We start from the raw sequence: 17,184 nt of genomic DNA on the forward strand, positions 1-17,184 counted from the left end.
AGCTAAGCAAGTAAAATCTTAGGTGAAAAGCAACAAATTAAATGCTGTGTAACTCACACTTACTCTTTGTAAGATTTCCTAGCAATCACCAGGAAGACAACATGAATGCTATCAGTACATTTTGGCACAAATGACAAACCTGAGCTGTGTCATTCAAAATAAATAAGTACAAATCCAGTATCGTGCTAGAACTTTTAGAGAATGTGGCTAAATTCAAATCTGAAAGTATAAAGGGAATGTGGGAATGTTATAAATCCTTCAGCAAAAAAAAAAAAAAAGGAAAATTGAAGTACATAGTTGCTAGTGCACCGAGAGAGAAAACAATTACATAGCAAGTTTTTTAGGTGTTCTGAAAATAAGGACATTAAGCAAGAGTTCATTTGCATGCTGCTGAATGCAGGGCTGGACACAGAAGTAATTCAGTTTTCAGATTTAATAAATTGCTGTGGTTTTCCTCATTTTGCTGTCACAGATTTCACTCTTCTTTTGCCTGTATTTACATTATTTTATTACCATTTTTGTCACTTCTGTGTTTACAGGAAACACAGATTACACTTCTAAGCAGCATATTTTCCAGCAGAAAGATCTACAAGATGAGGTATTTCTGAAAGTCTGTCAGCTAACCTATTAGGCAGGCTACCAACAAACAGAACAAAACCAGGGAACTACAAAAAAAAAGAGACTGAATATTGACAGCCACAACAGTCTCTGAAGACTGGGATTTCTTGTATCAATTATAATTTTTAATAAGGAAAACTGAACCAAACAAGAAAAAAACACACATTAAACCAAGACAGAAAAGCAATGAAAAAACACATTAAAATCTCATTATTATTACTGTCACCTACCTATTCAAGTTAAGGGAAGAAAGACCTTTTTAATCCAAAAGAAACACAAGTATCTGGGAAGAAAAGGTCTTATTTCACTTATTAGGAAATGTCTAATTCAACCTAATACCGCCAGTGACTCAGGCAGTGACAGATTTCAGGCTCCAAAATTACCAGGTTGCGGGAATACAGTCAACTGTATCCCAAATGTCAGCAGATTTTCTAATATGCAACGGTATAGCTAAAATGCTATTTGAACGTTAAGTTCTCCAAACTTTATTGCTCAAGAATGACTCAAAAACATCAGAGCTTTGATCAACTTCAGAGGAAAACCAGAAACTGAACTTCAGGCCACTGGTCCATTGCACTTTCTCGTTTTATGTGAAAAACTGGGCCCCATAATTGATATTTTTTAATTGCACAATAGTGAGAGTATTGACAGCACCATACATGTACCCACACACTTTGAAGGTTCAGTTCCCATGGCACTGAAAGGAGCTTTATTTTACTGATCCTTTAATTTAATAATTAAGTGGGAGAAAAAAACAACAATTTTTGTTTGCTTTGTTACCTTAGCCTGTCTTGATCTTTTATGAGATCTCACATTCCCAAACACTGCTGCTCATATGTGCACTGCTCAATAGTACAGCTCCACCTGGTGGTTGCTAAAACCAGATAAATTTAACAACTCCAAAAAGGGACCTCAGAACTACAAAAAGAATAACCTGGGTAAAAATCAAAGTAGATCATCTCATTAGGCAGCAACTAAAAAACTGTACATTTCCATCAGTGCTCAACTATACGTATAATCAAGAATAAAATTGATCCCTTTAATGATATTGCACATTTTTTAAACCAACTCTTCCATCTTTCAGGCATATATAGCTGCAACATCAGTTATTTACCTGGATAATATCTGAAAGCTTATGCAGTCCAGATGTATTGACAAATACCCCAGTACCTACAGAGAAGAACACCATGATCACTTTTAAAACAGAAATGTAACATATGGATATATACAAATGCATGTATCTAAACAGCACAGCTCCCTGTGAACGCAACTTGAAAATATTATCTGAAGCAAATAAATTATTTCAAGTTTTTCATCATTATTCCAGATGCAAAAAGAAATGTAAAACTGGCATTCCAAATTAAGTTTCATGTTTCTTCCACGTTAGGAAGCTAAACTCAGTTTCTTAGAGTGAATGGACCTACGTTTCCCAAAAAAAGGGACCTAGCAGCCAAACTTAATAAAATTATAGAGGTCCTCAGGGTCGGATTTTAGTTTTTAAGAGTTTTATAATTTAAATACAACGATAACTTTATCGTCTTCACCTCAAACTATACAAGCTTCCAATTACTCAAGTTAGAGAGTAAAGTCCAAGTGAAATGACAAACAAATTTATACTCACGGCTTGAAAGAAACTGTAAAATCTGCTCTAGTGACTCCAGGAGTGAGGATTTGGTCTGGAATGTTATTTGGGCCTTTGCAAACAGATCAAAGATGTAGCTGCAATTTAGAAAGAAAAAAGCTCAAATCAGTAAACATTGTAAATAATCACATGGACACAATTACTATTATTCTTTTACAGCTAGAACAATTTCACCATGTAGTAGCAAAACATGTTCTTGTCTCTCTGTAAAAATGAAAAAATTATGGGAATGTAAATAAGTATTTGGTTATAAAGATAGCAAATAACATGGACATGACAGAAGGCATACTGACCACATCCTTTACATTTTTCAGATTTATCAATTAGAATAAGTTTTACATGCAATTTCTACAATTTCTAAACTAATGCATGTAGTACGCTGTAAAGAAGTGGACTTACAGAGCTCTGGTATACCTCAAACCAAATCACTGCAGCATTAGTACCTCAGTTTAAATTATTTCTTTGTGTAAACACAAAGAACTACTTTCATAGGCAAGAAGCTCACACTAGACTGAAGCTTAATCTTTGTTTAGAATTTATTGTTCTTTTAAGATGCAAACATATTACTTATTACCTTCCATTTTTGGTGACTCCATTTTTATTTGGTGGCAACTCCACTTCATCAATAGCACTTTCCAGCTGAAGAAGAATTTCTTTGAGGGAACGAAAAGAGAAAAAAATTAGGGTTCATAAACTCACTTTAGGGATTCATCTGAACCCCTTTTTCAATCAGACTTTATTACGAAAGTTACTGGCTCCCTCTACCGAAACAAGTGAGAACTGCCTTAGAGACAGCAACCTAGCTGTTTTCTTGATGCTGAAAACAAATCAAGATGATTAAGAGCAATTTCCTAGATATCAGGTCTAAATATTTTATAGAACTTTAACAAGTTCTTATGACCTCAACTCTTGAATTGCCTGTGATACTCATAAAATACAGTTGTCAGCTATATTTTAAATTCTTCTCCATAGATGGGAAAAGTTGTTTGTGGAAATGCTTTGCAAACATGAGACATCTCAAGCCCTCGCTATGATTGCTACTTAGCATCACATTCTTACAGCAGAAGAGTGCAACTAATATATTGCCAGCACACTGACAAGATTAGAAAATAAGGGAACTTCTGGCAAAGAAAGGAGTGATGTCTTCATCTGGCAATGCTCTCACCTTCAGGGGAAGTAACTGCAACTAAACATTCCACCAAATGCTCAGAAAAAAGAGACAACTTAAAACTTACATGAATTTCTCAGTTATGTGCAGATGTCAACAGAAATGCTACATGAACCTGATTTATAGTTGTTGGTCAATCGCCTTTCGAAATTGTTTCAACAATTTTTAGCAACACACACACAAAAAGGAAACTTACTCTTTATCTTTGCTAGATCTTCAAGTTCCATGTTCAGCCCTGGTGAAGAAATGAAAGATTTCAAAAAGGATGTTTCATGCCTGTTTTATTCCTAGTTTCTTTTAGCCTTTTCAAAAATTATGGATACGAAGTCGAGGTCTGTGCACACAGAAAGAGATCTGTATTCCACTCTCTGCTCTCTTTCTCATGAAAGATCCCTTACATCACATTGGTTTGGCCAAAGCTTTACATGTTTGTCTGACATTAGTAATGAACAATAATTTATCTACTACTGAGAGTCAGTTTTCCAGAACCTTCTAGCTATTTGCTAGTTCTGCTTCCCAGAGAAGCAGTGGTTTGTGGTTGTCAACACACCTGAATTGTCCATTTCCGTATTGAACTCAGCATTTACTTCTTTCTGCTGAACTGCTTTGGCTTGTTCTTCCAGTAGTATATTTAAAGTATCAATTGCTGAAGCCAAATCGTAGGCTGTCAAGTCAAAAGAAGATGACTCTTCACACAACTTTTCCTAAAATATCAAGGAATAGAGGCATTACTTGGACTGCACAATGTGCCGTTTGCTCAGGCAATTACAAAGATAAATAGATCATAAATGACCAGGCTTGACTTCCTTTCTGATCTCCAGCTCAGGCCAGAGGACATTTTCAAATACCTGAAGACTGATTACTACTAGGCATCCTTTTTGCCAAACACTTTTCCCTTTCCTGCATTACTGATAGTTGTACATCTTCCACATAGCAGCAAATCAGCACCATCAAAATCACTTTTGGTTTTAATAGGCCTCACATCCTTTGTGTCCTTAATGTTGCTGCTCATAGATTTTTCTTGACATCCCTTGATGTAAAGTTTTGAGCCAACAAAGAGGAAGATCTCCGAAGGCAGCACTTCTTTTTTTGTCTCCAGGAATGAAGACTTGGAAATATGACAAGAGTCGTGCTTGTCATCTACTGCACTTGTACAACTGATGTGGTTGAGCTTTAAGAAGGAGCTTCTATGTCTTCTTACACCCTCAAGAACTCTTTAAACAAGAAAATGAGCACCCATATAAATCTGGAGATCTACCCTTCAGGAAAAAACTACCACTTTGTAGAAAACTCACAGTAGTATCAAAAGGACTGTTAATTAAATTACAAAGCTTTAACTGTAATTGAAACAAGAAATATTCAAGATATTTAACATTAACAACAGAAATAGCTGGGTACAGATTTTACAGACTATTTGTAATACAGCAGTGGTCTGTTTTTCTTTTTGGATGAAGCTTGAAAAATGGTTAACAGAGAAGAAACAACTTACCACATTGTGAGCTTCATCAAGTATTACCACAGTCCCCTTCAGGTCTAAGTTGTGTGCTCTCCGGCTCTGAAGATAAGAAAGAGAATGAAGGAATGGAAATAAAGGCCACAGAGAAATACAGATTTGATTAACTAAGAAAGTAGCTCAGGGTATAGGTTTGTTTTTTGTTTTGTTTTGTTTGAGAAAACAGTAAATTGCTGTGGCTACCTAAAATATAAACCGCAGAACCACTTAATCCAGAAATGAAGGTGATAAAATGCATCACATCAAAGTTCGTAGAGGTTAAAACTGAAATTGTAATAAAGAAGAAAACATTTGTGCAATACACTTGCTTGCTATGCATCCATTCTTCACAGCTTATCCACTAAAAGCCAATATGAAATAAATATATGAAAAAAAAACACATTTTAATACATTACCTTTGAGTCTAGTAAATAGTTGTAAGGCATAAAAATAATATCCGCCTGCTGCTTCAGGCTTCGAGAGAGATAATAAGGACAAGCTCTGTTTAAGAAAAAAAAAGTAGCACAAGTTATTAGGTAATACTTCCAGAAATATTAGAATGCATCCAACACTCCTGTTTTATGTTTCATGCTCTCAGTGATTTCTGATCAGCTTCTACAGGAACTGAAAATGACATGCTTGATTTTAGGGCAAATGATTAGCTCTACTCATACAACTCATCTAAAAAGAAGCACAGAAAATAATGCCTAGTTGTGCATACAGCTCAGAAAAACAAAGAGAATAAAAAGAAATTAAAGAAGAAAGAGTGGCATTCATTACTCCATTATCCTTTCAACCGTGAAAGCTAAAAGTAAATGCTGGGCTAGATTATTTTATCTCAACAAGTCAGTCATCTCATCCTCTTAAATCTGAAAGGCAATTGCAATATTTGTCATATCAGATAATATTGGCAGCCTCTACTCAAACGAGAATTAAAATACTGGTGAGCCTGACGCTGATCTGACTCAGTCTTTACAGAAGTAAGAATTGAAATAAACTGCTGTGTGATGAAAACAGCTCTAATGTAGATAAGATTTTGTTGAAAGCTGTCTCTGCGCTTTTTTATTTATTTATTGTGCTTTTATTTATCCGCTTCACTTTGCTCTTATTGCTGCTCTGCTACTTTAGTGTATGTCCAGTTCATACCAAGGCATTAATAAAATTAATCTGATGAACAGTTTTCACCAATGAGGAGGAGGAAAATCAGAGGGAACATTTACCTATGCTTGCTTCCATTTTTAATCAAGTCTTCAATATCCATGATCGAGTTGACCAGTTCTTTCTCTGTACTCTTTTCTGTGAAAAGTTATAACATTACAACCACAAACTTAAGTAAAAGTCATAGAATATCCCGAGTTGGAAGGGATCCAAAAGGATCATCAAGTCTGACTACTGGCTTCACACAGGCCCACCCAATTAAAAACAACAAAAAAAAAATCATGTTTGAGTGTCCAAACACTTCTTGAACTCCAGTAGTCTTGCTACCATGACCACTTCCCTGGGGAGCCTGTTCCAGTGCCCAACAACCCTCCCAGTGAAGAACCTTTTCCTTTACAAGACAATATCACACAAAGATTTGTTGTTACCTGTTACCACATTCATCCACTTCTTACTATTTGGTTCTTGAAAGACATTAATGCAGAGCAAAACTCACACACGCATGCATATCACACAAATAGGGCTTTATTTCCACACCCAAACTCACCTTCTACGTTGTTATAAAAATGACAAGAACGAGTCATCACTTTCATTCGGCACATATAGATCTGTAAAATATCACATATTTTATCCAAGAGTAGCACAGCTTGCCAAGTGTTGAAAAGCAAGTTAAGGGGTAAAGAGTTATTGGTTTTCTGTAATGCCAGCTAATAAATATATGGTAGTCACAATTCTTTAGTCTTAAAAATATGAATCCCTCTGTTCACATTAAAAGTTACATTCTTTTTTTCTGTGGCACAGAACACTCACAAGCTTGGAAGGAATTTGGTTATATTTTGCCACAAATATTTTTCACAAGAGTAGTCTTTGATATTACTTGTAAAAATAACAAGCAAAGCAATCACCGAAGCATTACTTTGAAATCGTTACTGCCATTGAAAAACACTTCAGTGGTAGACCAGACAGTAAACTGCAAACCATTAATCATCTCTCATGTTCTATACAATCACATCGTCCTCTGGATGGAAAATGCTACCAAAAATGCAGAATTAAATTTTGCACAAATAAAAATAGATACGGCAAGTTCCTCCAAATGCACAAAAAACAATTCACTACAGCCTAATAATAAAAACAGTGTAATAAAAGAATGTTAAAGTTAGAATTACACGCTTTATGTCAATTAATAATAATAATAATAATAATAATAATAATAATAATAATAATAATAAAAACAAAAACAAACAGAATCACATGTTCTTATTGTGCTTATTTTCACCTGCACGTGGTTGCTCTCTTGTCGTTTCACTTCACTATTGATGCAAAGCTGCTCTCTGGAACCCAAAACACATACCTTTGGCCTGTTCAAACAGAATACACAAAATTGATATTAAAAGTAAAGCAAGAAAGAAGAACACAGTTGTACATGTCTAGACTGAGTCTAATAGCTCAAATGTGAAAAGTTCACGAGAAATAGACGAGCAATAAAACAAGGGTCAGAATCAGAATCAATAAGAGCATGTTTGTAACAGCTACATACATTTATTTATTTGATTTTATGGTACTATATTTCTTCTGGTAACAGTGGGAGGTAATGAGTAGCAGCTTACATCATCCACTGTAGAATCTGGGTTCTGTTATGACAGTTCAGCCAAATAAGCTGGGGCTGTCACCTATTACAAGCCATTCAAGAGGCAGCAGTCACTGTTATAAAAAGATTATTGCAGGAATTAATGCTCTATAATCATTCATAACACTTTTTTTCCCTGCTTATTACAAGGTTGTATCTTCACAAGGAGCACATAAACCAATTATTTCTGCAGATCCAAAAAGCTCAGTTGCACTCTGTCATTCACGCCAACAGCTGAACGCTGTGACAGACATTGGTACAACAAAACAAAGTTCTTCCTGAATTTACTTCATTCTTAAGGAGTTCAACTTTGTAATAGCTTCCCACTATCTTAAAAGGGGGAAAAAAAGGAATATTAGAAGCAAATGTGTGAAATAAAGAACCAAAACCAGAATGAATTCAGGAAATTCTAGGATTGAATGAGAAAAAAAAAAATAAAAAAAAATCAAAGAACTCCAGGTTGTACACATGCATGTTAAGAAAACTACATTTCAGTGAGTATTGTTTTTTTTATACATTCATAAATTTATATGTGCATACATTCAGACAACAATTAAAACAGGGATTTTCTCCACTTTCTCTTTGAAAAGCAGTATTATCCTAAATTGTAATTACCTGTAGACTGTGTTCTTTAATTCATTAATGACCTGTGTAAGTTGTGAGTGCGTTCTGGATGCATAAATAATTTTAGGAATGTCCGTGTAATAAGCTGCCAAACAGAGGGGAAACAAATCAGAAAAACATTATTAACACACCAAGAAGAACACAAGATTCTATTAGTCTCCCTTCCCAGCTGGTGCTATTGGTAACAATTTGCCTTGTAGAGACAGCAAGAACTTCTGTCATACAACTATTCACACACACAAAATGAGCTAAATGGATTTTGAGTGCTCTAAGAAAATTAAAAATACACAGAACACCTTTGAAATCTGTAAAACAGTGTGAAACAGCACTGCAGCTGCTGAACAATGCCCCCATGGCTTTTATAATTCCATACTTTCTAGGAGTGATAGATAAAAGCAAGCGTTCACTAACATTCCTGCATCATGGTGTGATTCTCGCTGAGGATAAAAACCAAAGTACGTACCTGGGACATCAGCATCCGTGGTAGCATTACCCCAGGATGACATGGGCCTGTCAGGAAAGAGCTCGACTCCATTCATACGCTGTGCAATTTTGCGGGCTGAGATAGTATCTTTAAAGTGCTCCCGCCAGGCCAGGGTGGAACACAGCAGGCAGAGGGTCTTTCCTGTGCCCGTAGGGCTCTCCAGAATGCCATTTACCTTCTGTATTGAAGAGAAATAAAAGAAATAAAAAAAGAAAAAGTAATGAATAACTAGCCACGAGATTCAACCAGAACATGTCGTTGTGCTAGACTACGTTTCCCTCAGTAAAAGAGCAATCACTACCTGGTAAACTATACCACACAAAAGAAACATACGTACTTCACACAGAGCTTTGATAAATGCCCAACCTGCAGGGCACTCCAATCAACTTTGTAAAGCCCAACCTATTAACCTCTATTTAGCAGAAGCACTCTCCACTCCTGGAGCCACTAGAATGAATTATATTTCAGCTAAAAAGACATGAAGGTATTTGATGCTATTGCAAAAAACAGAAACAGCTCAGATTGCAGACTGCTTATTTCCATTAGAATGAAGACTACGCCTCATGTCACAGCTTAGGCAGAACATTTTGCAAGCAGGTCCATTTTTAAACACCTGATCTTACTGAACATTACAATTTTAAAGTGCAAAGCAATGTTACAGTTTACAAAACTACTCACTTAGTATTCCCTTACCGTTCCAGGTTAGGATGAAATATCCTAGCTACGATTATAGTGACCATCACCTGCACATTGCTGAGTATTTAATAACTGTATGCTAAAATAAAAGTAGGAGTGAAATCGATTTTAAAAAGGTGGTATGCAGGAGAAGTAAAATAGTCAGAGAAGGTTTTAAAAAGGCATCATACAGACAACAGAAAGGAAACCTAAATAGCAAGGTTTTTTAGCAGATGAACCAATGAAGGAAGCAAAATGCTGCGGAGCTGCCCTGCGACCCGGGCAGGCACCGAGGCTTGTCACATGGTCTGAATTTTTGGGTTGCTCTGTGTGGTGCCAGGAGCTGGTCTCGATGATCCCTGTGGATCCCTTCCAGCTCGGGATACTCTGTGATTCCTGGGGGCAGAACTCACCTTCTGCAGGCACTCCAGCACCTTGGCCATGTACACCTCCTGGCACTTGTACGGCTGGAAGGGGAAATCCACCGGGACGCCGTTCAGCGTGATCCTGGGCATCCTCGCCGAAGGGGGGCCTGCAGCGGAGAGCAGCCTCATCACCCGCCCCGCGCCCCGCCTCGGGCCCGGCCCTGAGCCCCGGGCCTGCCCTGGGGGAGCGCGGACACCCGGGACCGGACCGGGCCGGTGCAGCCAAGAGCCCCGGGACCTCCTCTGCCGCCCCCCAGCCCCCATTCCCGTTCCCATTCCCATTCCCGTTCCCATTCCCGGTCCCCGGTCCCGATCCCATCGCGGTTGCCATGGCAACGCACCCGGAAGCGCCGCGCCCGCCGCTCACCCCCCGTTCCGCCGTTCGGAATCCCCGCGCCTGCCTCACGGCCCCACTTCCGCCCCGTGCGTCCTTGCGCCACTTCCGGCGGGGCGCCACCGCCCGGCCTGCACCGTTGCCAAGGCAACGGGGCCTTGTGGGGGGGGGGCTTTGGAGGCTCGGGGCCTGCCCGTCCCGGGGTCTTCTCGTCCCGCCGGGCTCTGCTCCGAGCCCCTCGGCCTCAGAGAGGCCGTCGAAGGGTTTTTGTGCGTGTAGGGGTCCAGCAAAGTGCGCAGTGTGGGAATAAATGCTTAGGAGCGGGGTGTCTGTGTCCCCGGGTTTTACAAAAGCAGGGTTTTGTGAGGGGGGGGGGAGGTGGGAAGCCAATGTCTCCTGCCCGGCTGTGTCACCGCAGCTCCCCACACGAAGAACACGAAGAGATGAAGAACAGGAGGCGGCTTGTTTTTACTGTGATTTTCCCTACTAAACAAAACAAAACAAAAAAAACACTACCCCCTGCTAAGGGTAGCGTTCGTATGCAGAAGTGTTCAAATATTTAAAATTGTCCATCAAAAGGAGCAGACCTTAAATGCAAGCGTTACATAATCTGATCTCTTTCTCAAGTTTCTGGTATATTCTGTGTTTTCCCTCTGTTCAGGTACAGGTTTGCTGGTGTGTTTTGGTTGGCAGCCTTTAAATTGCTTGAGCTGAACTCGCCTGGCTTGAAAATTGTCTTTAATCATAGCTAATGGGCTACAGAGTTTTGAGCTATTCTTTCAGTGCTTCACAGCGCTCCGTGCTAATGTAACAACTGATTTTGTTCGTGTTTCTGACCGTGTGAACTCTTTAACTCGATACCCATCGTGCCAGATTAAGCAGCAAATGAAATGACTTTGTAAAAACTGTAAAATGCCATGAGAGTGAATGAGATTTATCATGGAGAATAAAGGTGTAAAACTGATCACAGATATATGGAATATTGTCATTATTTCCTTTAAACACAGCTTTACTACGCTGAAGCATAATATCGGTACTGCATCAAATCCGATTATTTTAACTGCTATTTAAGTAATGTTGATTTAAGCAATATTACCTTTAGAGAGAGGAGCTGGAAGGCGACCAAGCCCAAAAAGGAGCGTGAGTCAGCAGATGTGCCGGTGTCCAGGGGCAAATGAGTCAGCACTGGCTGAGTGCTCCTTATCCTTCTGGAGGGTGGTTTCTCTGCACCACTTACCTTACTTGACCAAGTCTGCAGTGCCGGCACCAGCAAGCCTGTCTGTCGGCGCTGCACCCGACCATTCAGAAAACTAAGAGAAAAAAAAATCTTGTAAGTTTAGAGAGAAAAGATTTTGTGAGTTTAGAGAGATACATTTTTTTTCTCAGTTAAGTTTGCTGAAGAATTGTGAAGGTTTACTGAAACTCTTTACTTTGTGACACAGACAGGGCAAGTAAAGGCGTTGGTTTTATACCTAGACTGTCACGCTGGTGTCTGGCTCCCTAGGACAAAATCCAAAGCAAGAGTTTGGAGAAGGAGGAAGAGAAAGAAAAGGAAGGTTTTAAAGTGAAAAGAAAGGTCAGAACGGTGATTATACGGCAGGCCAGTCCCGACACCTCTAGCAGTCTCTACATGCTAAGACAAGGAAATACAGGCTTACTGGGGTTCCTCCCTGCTTGCTCAAATTAGGGGATGGTGATCTTGGATGAACATTTTTCATTTGAAGTTGTGCTGTCAAGGAAAGAAATGTACAAAAGAAAAACCTTGGAAAAGGTGATCCTGAAACTCTGTAGGAGAGTGGGTGTGTGAGTGACTGAACTGCAGAGAGTCCTGCAGGCAGAAGGCTTGGACAGAGCAGGAGTACAAAGGGGATAATCCTCAGTTCTGTTCAGAGGCCACCCATGCAGGATTTCCCTTCCCAGACAAGCAAGAATCTTGAGGAACGGGGCAAGAGAGTTTGAAGAGCAGCAGCAACTTACCATAAAACTGCTGCTCTTGGTGGGAAGGATGTTTTTCTCCTTTCAGATAGGAGAGGATTGAGTTGCCATGCCTTGTCCTTCTGGGGATATGTGATGGTTCCCATAGAAACCATCTAAAACTTTTGTTTGGCCACATAATTATTGGGTTCTTTTGAGTCCAGATAATCCAGAGCCTTGCTGTCTCTCCACTGTTGGAAAACAACAAAACTGCTTTCCTCTTTGACGCTCCAATTTTCACACAATCATCCCGTCATTAGGAAAGTAAGTAAATGCCCATTTCGCAAGCTGAAGCAGATGGGATTAGTGACCTGGTGGAAGCTGTATGGCAACCAGTAGACCATTGCTCACAGCTTCATGTTTTCAAAATTTCTTCTTCACCATTTGTAGTTGCTCAGCCATCTGCCTTTGCGCTGCTAACTTTTGTACAGGCGCTGCCAGTTGGAGCTGAGCGCCCCGGGGTGACCTGAATTCATGGCTTGCCTTACACCTTTATGCGACTGAATTAGCACAACTCCTCTTCCCCATCCAGACCCTTTGTACGACTCGACCTCATTTCTCAAGTGCACATGATAGATACTAAAGAGGAAACTTCAGACTAACCCTGTTGTTTCCCTTGCCTTCAGGGAAACGCTTTCCTGATTTAGTGCTGGTGTTGTCACAGGTTTCTCTCTCTCAATTCTTTTTCTCCTTGTATTATTTAACAATTTCAGGGGGTTTACTGCTGCCCTATCTGGAATTTTTATTATTTCTTGCCAACTAAGGCAGCTTCTCCCAACTGCAGGCTGCCAATGGTGCTGGAAGGTCTCATGACTACAGTATTGCCTGGTAAGGTATTCGTCTCCTGTACTGCAGTTCATGCTCTTCCTTTTAGACCAGTAACTTTCCAAATGGCTTCATTAGTCACTAGGTAAAATTACTCTCCAAATATTTCTCATTGCAAGCCACACTTCTGCCAGGCTGGCAGCCACAAAGAGCAATGTGAAGTGTGCCAGGCCTGTGACCCTCTCGGTAACAACCACAACTTGTAAATCTTCCTCTGAGCTGCTCTAGATGACAGTGTCCTGTAATGAAATGGGAGGGTTGCTATGGGTCCCTCTTTTGGGAGTCTATTGAAGAGAGATTTTTTTCTGTCAGGTTGGAATTTTTATTTATTTTTTTTTCTTCAGAGGACATTCCTGTGCTCCAGAGCTAACAGAAGAGCTGCCTTTAGTGGTTTGCAAAGCCATACTGTTGTAGACTTGCATTTTTTCAGCATTTTTGACAGCGAGAGTTATTGGCAGAAGCCCTTCCTATGTTAAAAGACATCTACAAATGTTTGATTGCTTAAAATGTTGAAAACATTCACAAAGGAGTAGTGAAAGAAGTGCATGCTATAAAATTAACTTCCTTGCTGATTCTCCTTGAAAATCTGTTGTTTCCTGAGAGCCTGCCTGGTTAGATGTCAGGCAGAGGACAATTTAGCCAAATAGTCACTAATTTTCCCTAATCCCCATCTTGGAGAAGAACAACCAATGCCTTCAGAAGCTCCCTGGTAAAAAACAGAGGGAACTCAAAAGGACAGTTAAGTTTAAAACAAGGAAGAACTATCTCCTGGTGTTATAGATGGATCCAGAATTAATTATATTGAAATTATTTATACGACAGGTTATCTAGGAAGTATGAACAACGCCAGAGCTGAAGTGTGTGATGTGTTGCACACATAAATCTAGTTTGCTCACCAGTTCTTGTATAGCGTACTCCACTGGGACACATGCCCTGGTACCTTGAAAGTGTTCCTTTTTCTAAATAAAAGGAAGAAAACACCTGTGATCGATGCCTGGAAGCTCCAGAACATCACAAAGGGTAGACAGACCCTATCAGATCTAGGTAAATAAAAACCAAAGCTCATATTGAATAGTGAGAGAATTATTCCAGCATTCACATGCCTGGGAGAGCTGTCTTCACCTACTGATGGTGAGGTGTGTTTAGTGAAACAGAAAACTTCAGCCTGCTGGCTTCAGGATAGCCCATAAAGTCCTAGAAATTCACCCCAAAGAGAAAGCAGAGGGATTTGCAAAAACAAAATGAGCCTCGTATAGAGCAGGAAGCTGTGAACTGTCCAGTCAGGCTTAAAAACAAACAAACAAAACAACCTCCTGTTCCAAATACATGATGAAAAGGTGTGGATACTGCTAGTATTATTCTGATACTGCTCGTATTATTCTGATTAGACTTATTTTCTCTCTATATATATTTTTTTTCTGTGATAAGGCTTTCCATTTTACACACAGTGCTGAGGGAACAGGACACTTAAGAGATTAGGGGAAAAAAATAGGAAAAAAGGGAAATCTCTGACTTCTTAAGTGAATGTGGTAGGCACAGCATGCTGCTTCCATCCCTGTCTGAGCCCATGGCTCCCTGCAGCTGCTGGAAGGGTTTGGCAGTGTCTGCATTGCAGCGCGCTGGGAAACTCGGGGTTTGGCAGCTGATGGCTGGGGGATTGCATGGGAGCCTCGTGCAAAGCGTGTCTGATGAGAAACGAGGTGGGTTTGTGCAGCTGTGGTCAGCGGGGTGACACCGGGGTGCTCCTGCTGCTGTCAGCACGAAATGGGGGGGCTTCCCTGGTCCTGAAGGTGCTGCGATACGTACTTCAAAAGCACAGAGGTACCAGCCTCTAGCAGCAGCCACAAATGGCGAAATGACAGAAAATGGGAAATCAAAGAAAAAGAAAAGATGTCCTGGAAAAAAAACCATGAATAAATACAGAAAAGTGCCACTGAATCCAGCAGGCTGTGTTCTGCTTTTCCCTGTCTGTCTCAGCACCGTCACCCCCTGCCTGTAGCCCCTGTCGTGCCCCAAAAGACGGAGCCCAAAAGCTGCTGGGCCCCCTCCTCCCTACAGCACGGGGCTGAAAATGCGGCAAGATTTGGGTCTGGGGGCTGCAGCCCTGCCTCACTGAGCCACAGCCCAGCTGCAGCCCCCCGGCTGTCTCCGCCTGGGGAAGCCTTGCGGAAAACAACAATAAAACCCAGAGAATCGTCTCCTTTCTGCTTTCAAGGGCCAAGGAAGGAGAAGCAGCCGAGTTGCGTGGAGCAGACAAGAAAGGGAGGAAGAGGAGGAAAAGCCATCTTCTGCTGGCGTGCTGGCTGGGTGTGTCTGCTCGCCTCCCCCCTCCCCGGTGGGGCTGCATTTCTGGCAGGCAGTCCGACTGGGAGGGACCCGGCGTCAAAGCCACCCAGGAAAGGAGGCCTGAGCCGCTCAGTGCCATTCCCAGCCCCTGACCCTTCCTTCTCCTTCCACCTGCTCCGTGCTGCGGGCGCTCCGACCTCCCCGCCGCGGGTGCCGAGCCCGCTCCCCATCACCACCACCGCAGCCCCGCGCCCCACGGCAGCATGGCCAGCACCGTCTCAGGTAGGGCAAGACCTGGTCAGCCCCACGCTGCCCGGCTCCTTTTTATCCTTATTCTCATTTATATATATATATTTTTATTATTTTTCTTTTCCTTTTTTTTTTTTTTCTTGCGTTTCGGGGGAGTTCGATGAGGCGGCAGCTGCTATGGCAGCATTGTTCCCTTTCCTCCCCCAGGCACACACCCCTCTGATGCAAGATAGCAGGTGGGCTTTTTTATTTTAATACGAATGCACAGGCGATAAACTTGCCGGTTTAAAATATTGCTGTCATTACGGTGCACCATCGGAAGATGCTGCTGCATGCCAATTAATAATTATTTTTGTAGCGTGATGCAGCTTTTTTTTTTTTTTTCTCTAAGAAAAACGTGCTTGTTGTGTAGCTGGATGCAGAGAAATTAGAAAATGCATTTTATTGTGTGAAGATGATAGATTTCCTAAATGGATATTGGGGGAAAAAAAAAAAAAAAAAAAAAAGATGCGGACAAGATGCTGATGGTAATGCCCTAAAATATCCCCCCCCACGCCCAACCAGAAAAACCTGGGTGGGTTTCTGTGCATTCTCAGAGCTCCCCAGCCCTGCATTTCTTTCACAGCTCGCTTTTCTCCATCAGGAGATGCTTCAGGGGAGCGGTCCTCTGATGGCGTTGAGTGAAACCAAATGCTGCAAGGGAAGCCCTTCCTCCCCCCTGCAGTAATAATGGGAATAATAGCGTAGCCCGGGGAGCCTGCTGCTTTGGCTGCAGCATCCCGGGCTGCAGTGAGGATGCTCCTCATCCAAACTGCTTCCTAAAGACGAGTTTTGCCCCTTTTAGGTGAAGAGTGGGAATTCAAAGGGCTGGGACTGGGAACCCGGGTGAAGGGGAAAATCCAGGAATGATACAATGAGAAGGGGGTGGGGCTGGAGGGTCTGCTTCTTTTCCTTCAAAATAAAAGGAGTTTTATCCTGAAACTGCTCTTCATTTCTCAGTGCATAAAGAGGGGCTTGGGGGTGTGAAGCTGAATCCTAAAGGGTCGGGATGTAGGTCTGGATATAAAGAAAAGACAAAAAGAAGTGGGGAGTGCTTTGTGCCCCCTCCCAGCCACAGAACCAGCCAGAAGGAGACCAGGCAGCATCCCTTGCTCCTTTCACTGGCCTGTGCCCGTGTCTCCTCCATGCATTTTCCATCCCTTTCTCCTTTTTAAAAGGCAGCAGAGAAAGGGACAGAAAGATGGGAGGTGCCGCGGGGTGGGTAAGGGTGCAGCAGATCCCGAGGGGGCTTTGCATTAAGAAAAAATGGTGAAGCAGCGCCGTGAAAATGCGTCTTGGAGACAGGCAACCCGCAGCGATTGTACGAGTGTCCCCGTGTGGGTGGGTGCACGCGTGGGGCAGGGCCCACCCTGCTGCCCCCCGTCCCTATTTTGGGGACAGAGCAGGGCTCCCAGCTGCCGAAACGGAGGCTGCATCGGATGTGACGGGGGCGAGGTGGTGGATGAGGGGTGTGGGGGCACAAAACGTGGCTCCTTTTGGTGCATCCTCGCCCTCCCAGCCCAGCTGGGATGTTCCACCTGCAGGAAGATGCTGCTTTCATGTC

At 41.7% G+C, this 17,184-nt stretch overlaps 1 protein-coding gene across 1 annotated transcript in view; it reads right to left on the reverse strand.

The window, feature by feature from the left end:
• The window catches only part of RTEL1 (regulator of telomere elongation helicase 1), a gene marked incomplete at its 5' end in the record, with an annotated part of 44,783 nt that extends 34,780 nt beyond the window's left edge, over positions 1-10,003 (reverse strand). The window contains 13 exons of the mRNA XM_084296489.1: positions 1,733-1,788; positions 2,240-2,337; positions 2,835-2,913; positions 3,625-3,663; positions 3,979-4,132; positions 4,918-4,983; positions 5,337-5,421; positions 6,141-6,216; positions 6,626-6,686; positions 7,355-7,436; positions 8,321-8,414; positions 8,793-8,991; positions 9,902-10,003. Of these exons, the coding sequence (XP_084152615.1) occupies positions 1,733-1,788; positions 2,240-2,337; positions 2,835-2,913; positions 3,625-3,663; positions 3,979-4,132; positions 4,918-4,983; positions 5,337-5,421; positions 6,141-6,216; positions 6,626-6,686; positions 7,355-7,436; positions 8,321-8,414; positions 8,793-8,991; positions 9,902-10,003 (1,191 nt within the window). The remainder of the gene's footprint in view (positions 1-1,732; positions 1,789-2,239; positions 2,338-2,834; positions 2,914-3,624; positions 3,664-3,978; positions 4,133-4,917; positions 4,984-5,336; positions 5,422-6,140; positions 6,217-6,625; positions 6,687-7,354; positions 7,437-8,320; positions 8,415-8,792; positions 8,992-9,901) is intronic.
• Between the last annotated feature and the right edge of the window lie 7,181 nt (positions 10,004-17,184).

The sequence above is a fragment of the Netta rufina genome (genome assembly GCF_964035555.1).
Source record: "Netta rufina genome assembly, chromosome: 16".
NCBI classification, from domain to species: Eukaryota; Metazoa; Chordata; class Aves; order Anseriformes; family Anatidae; genus Netta; species Netta rufina.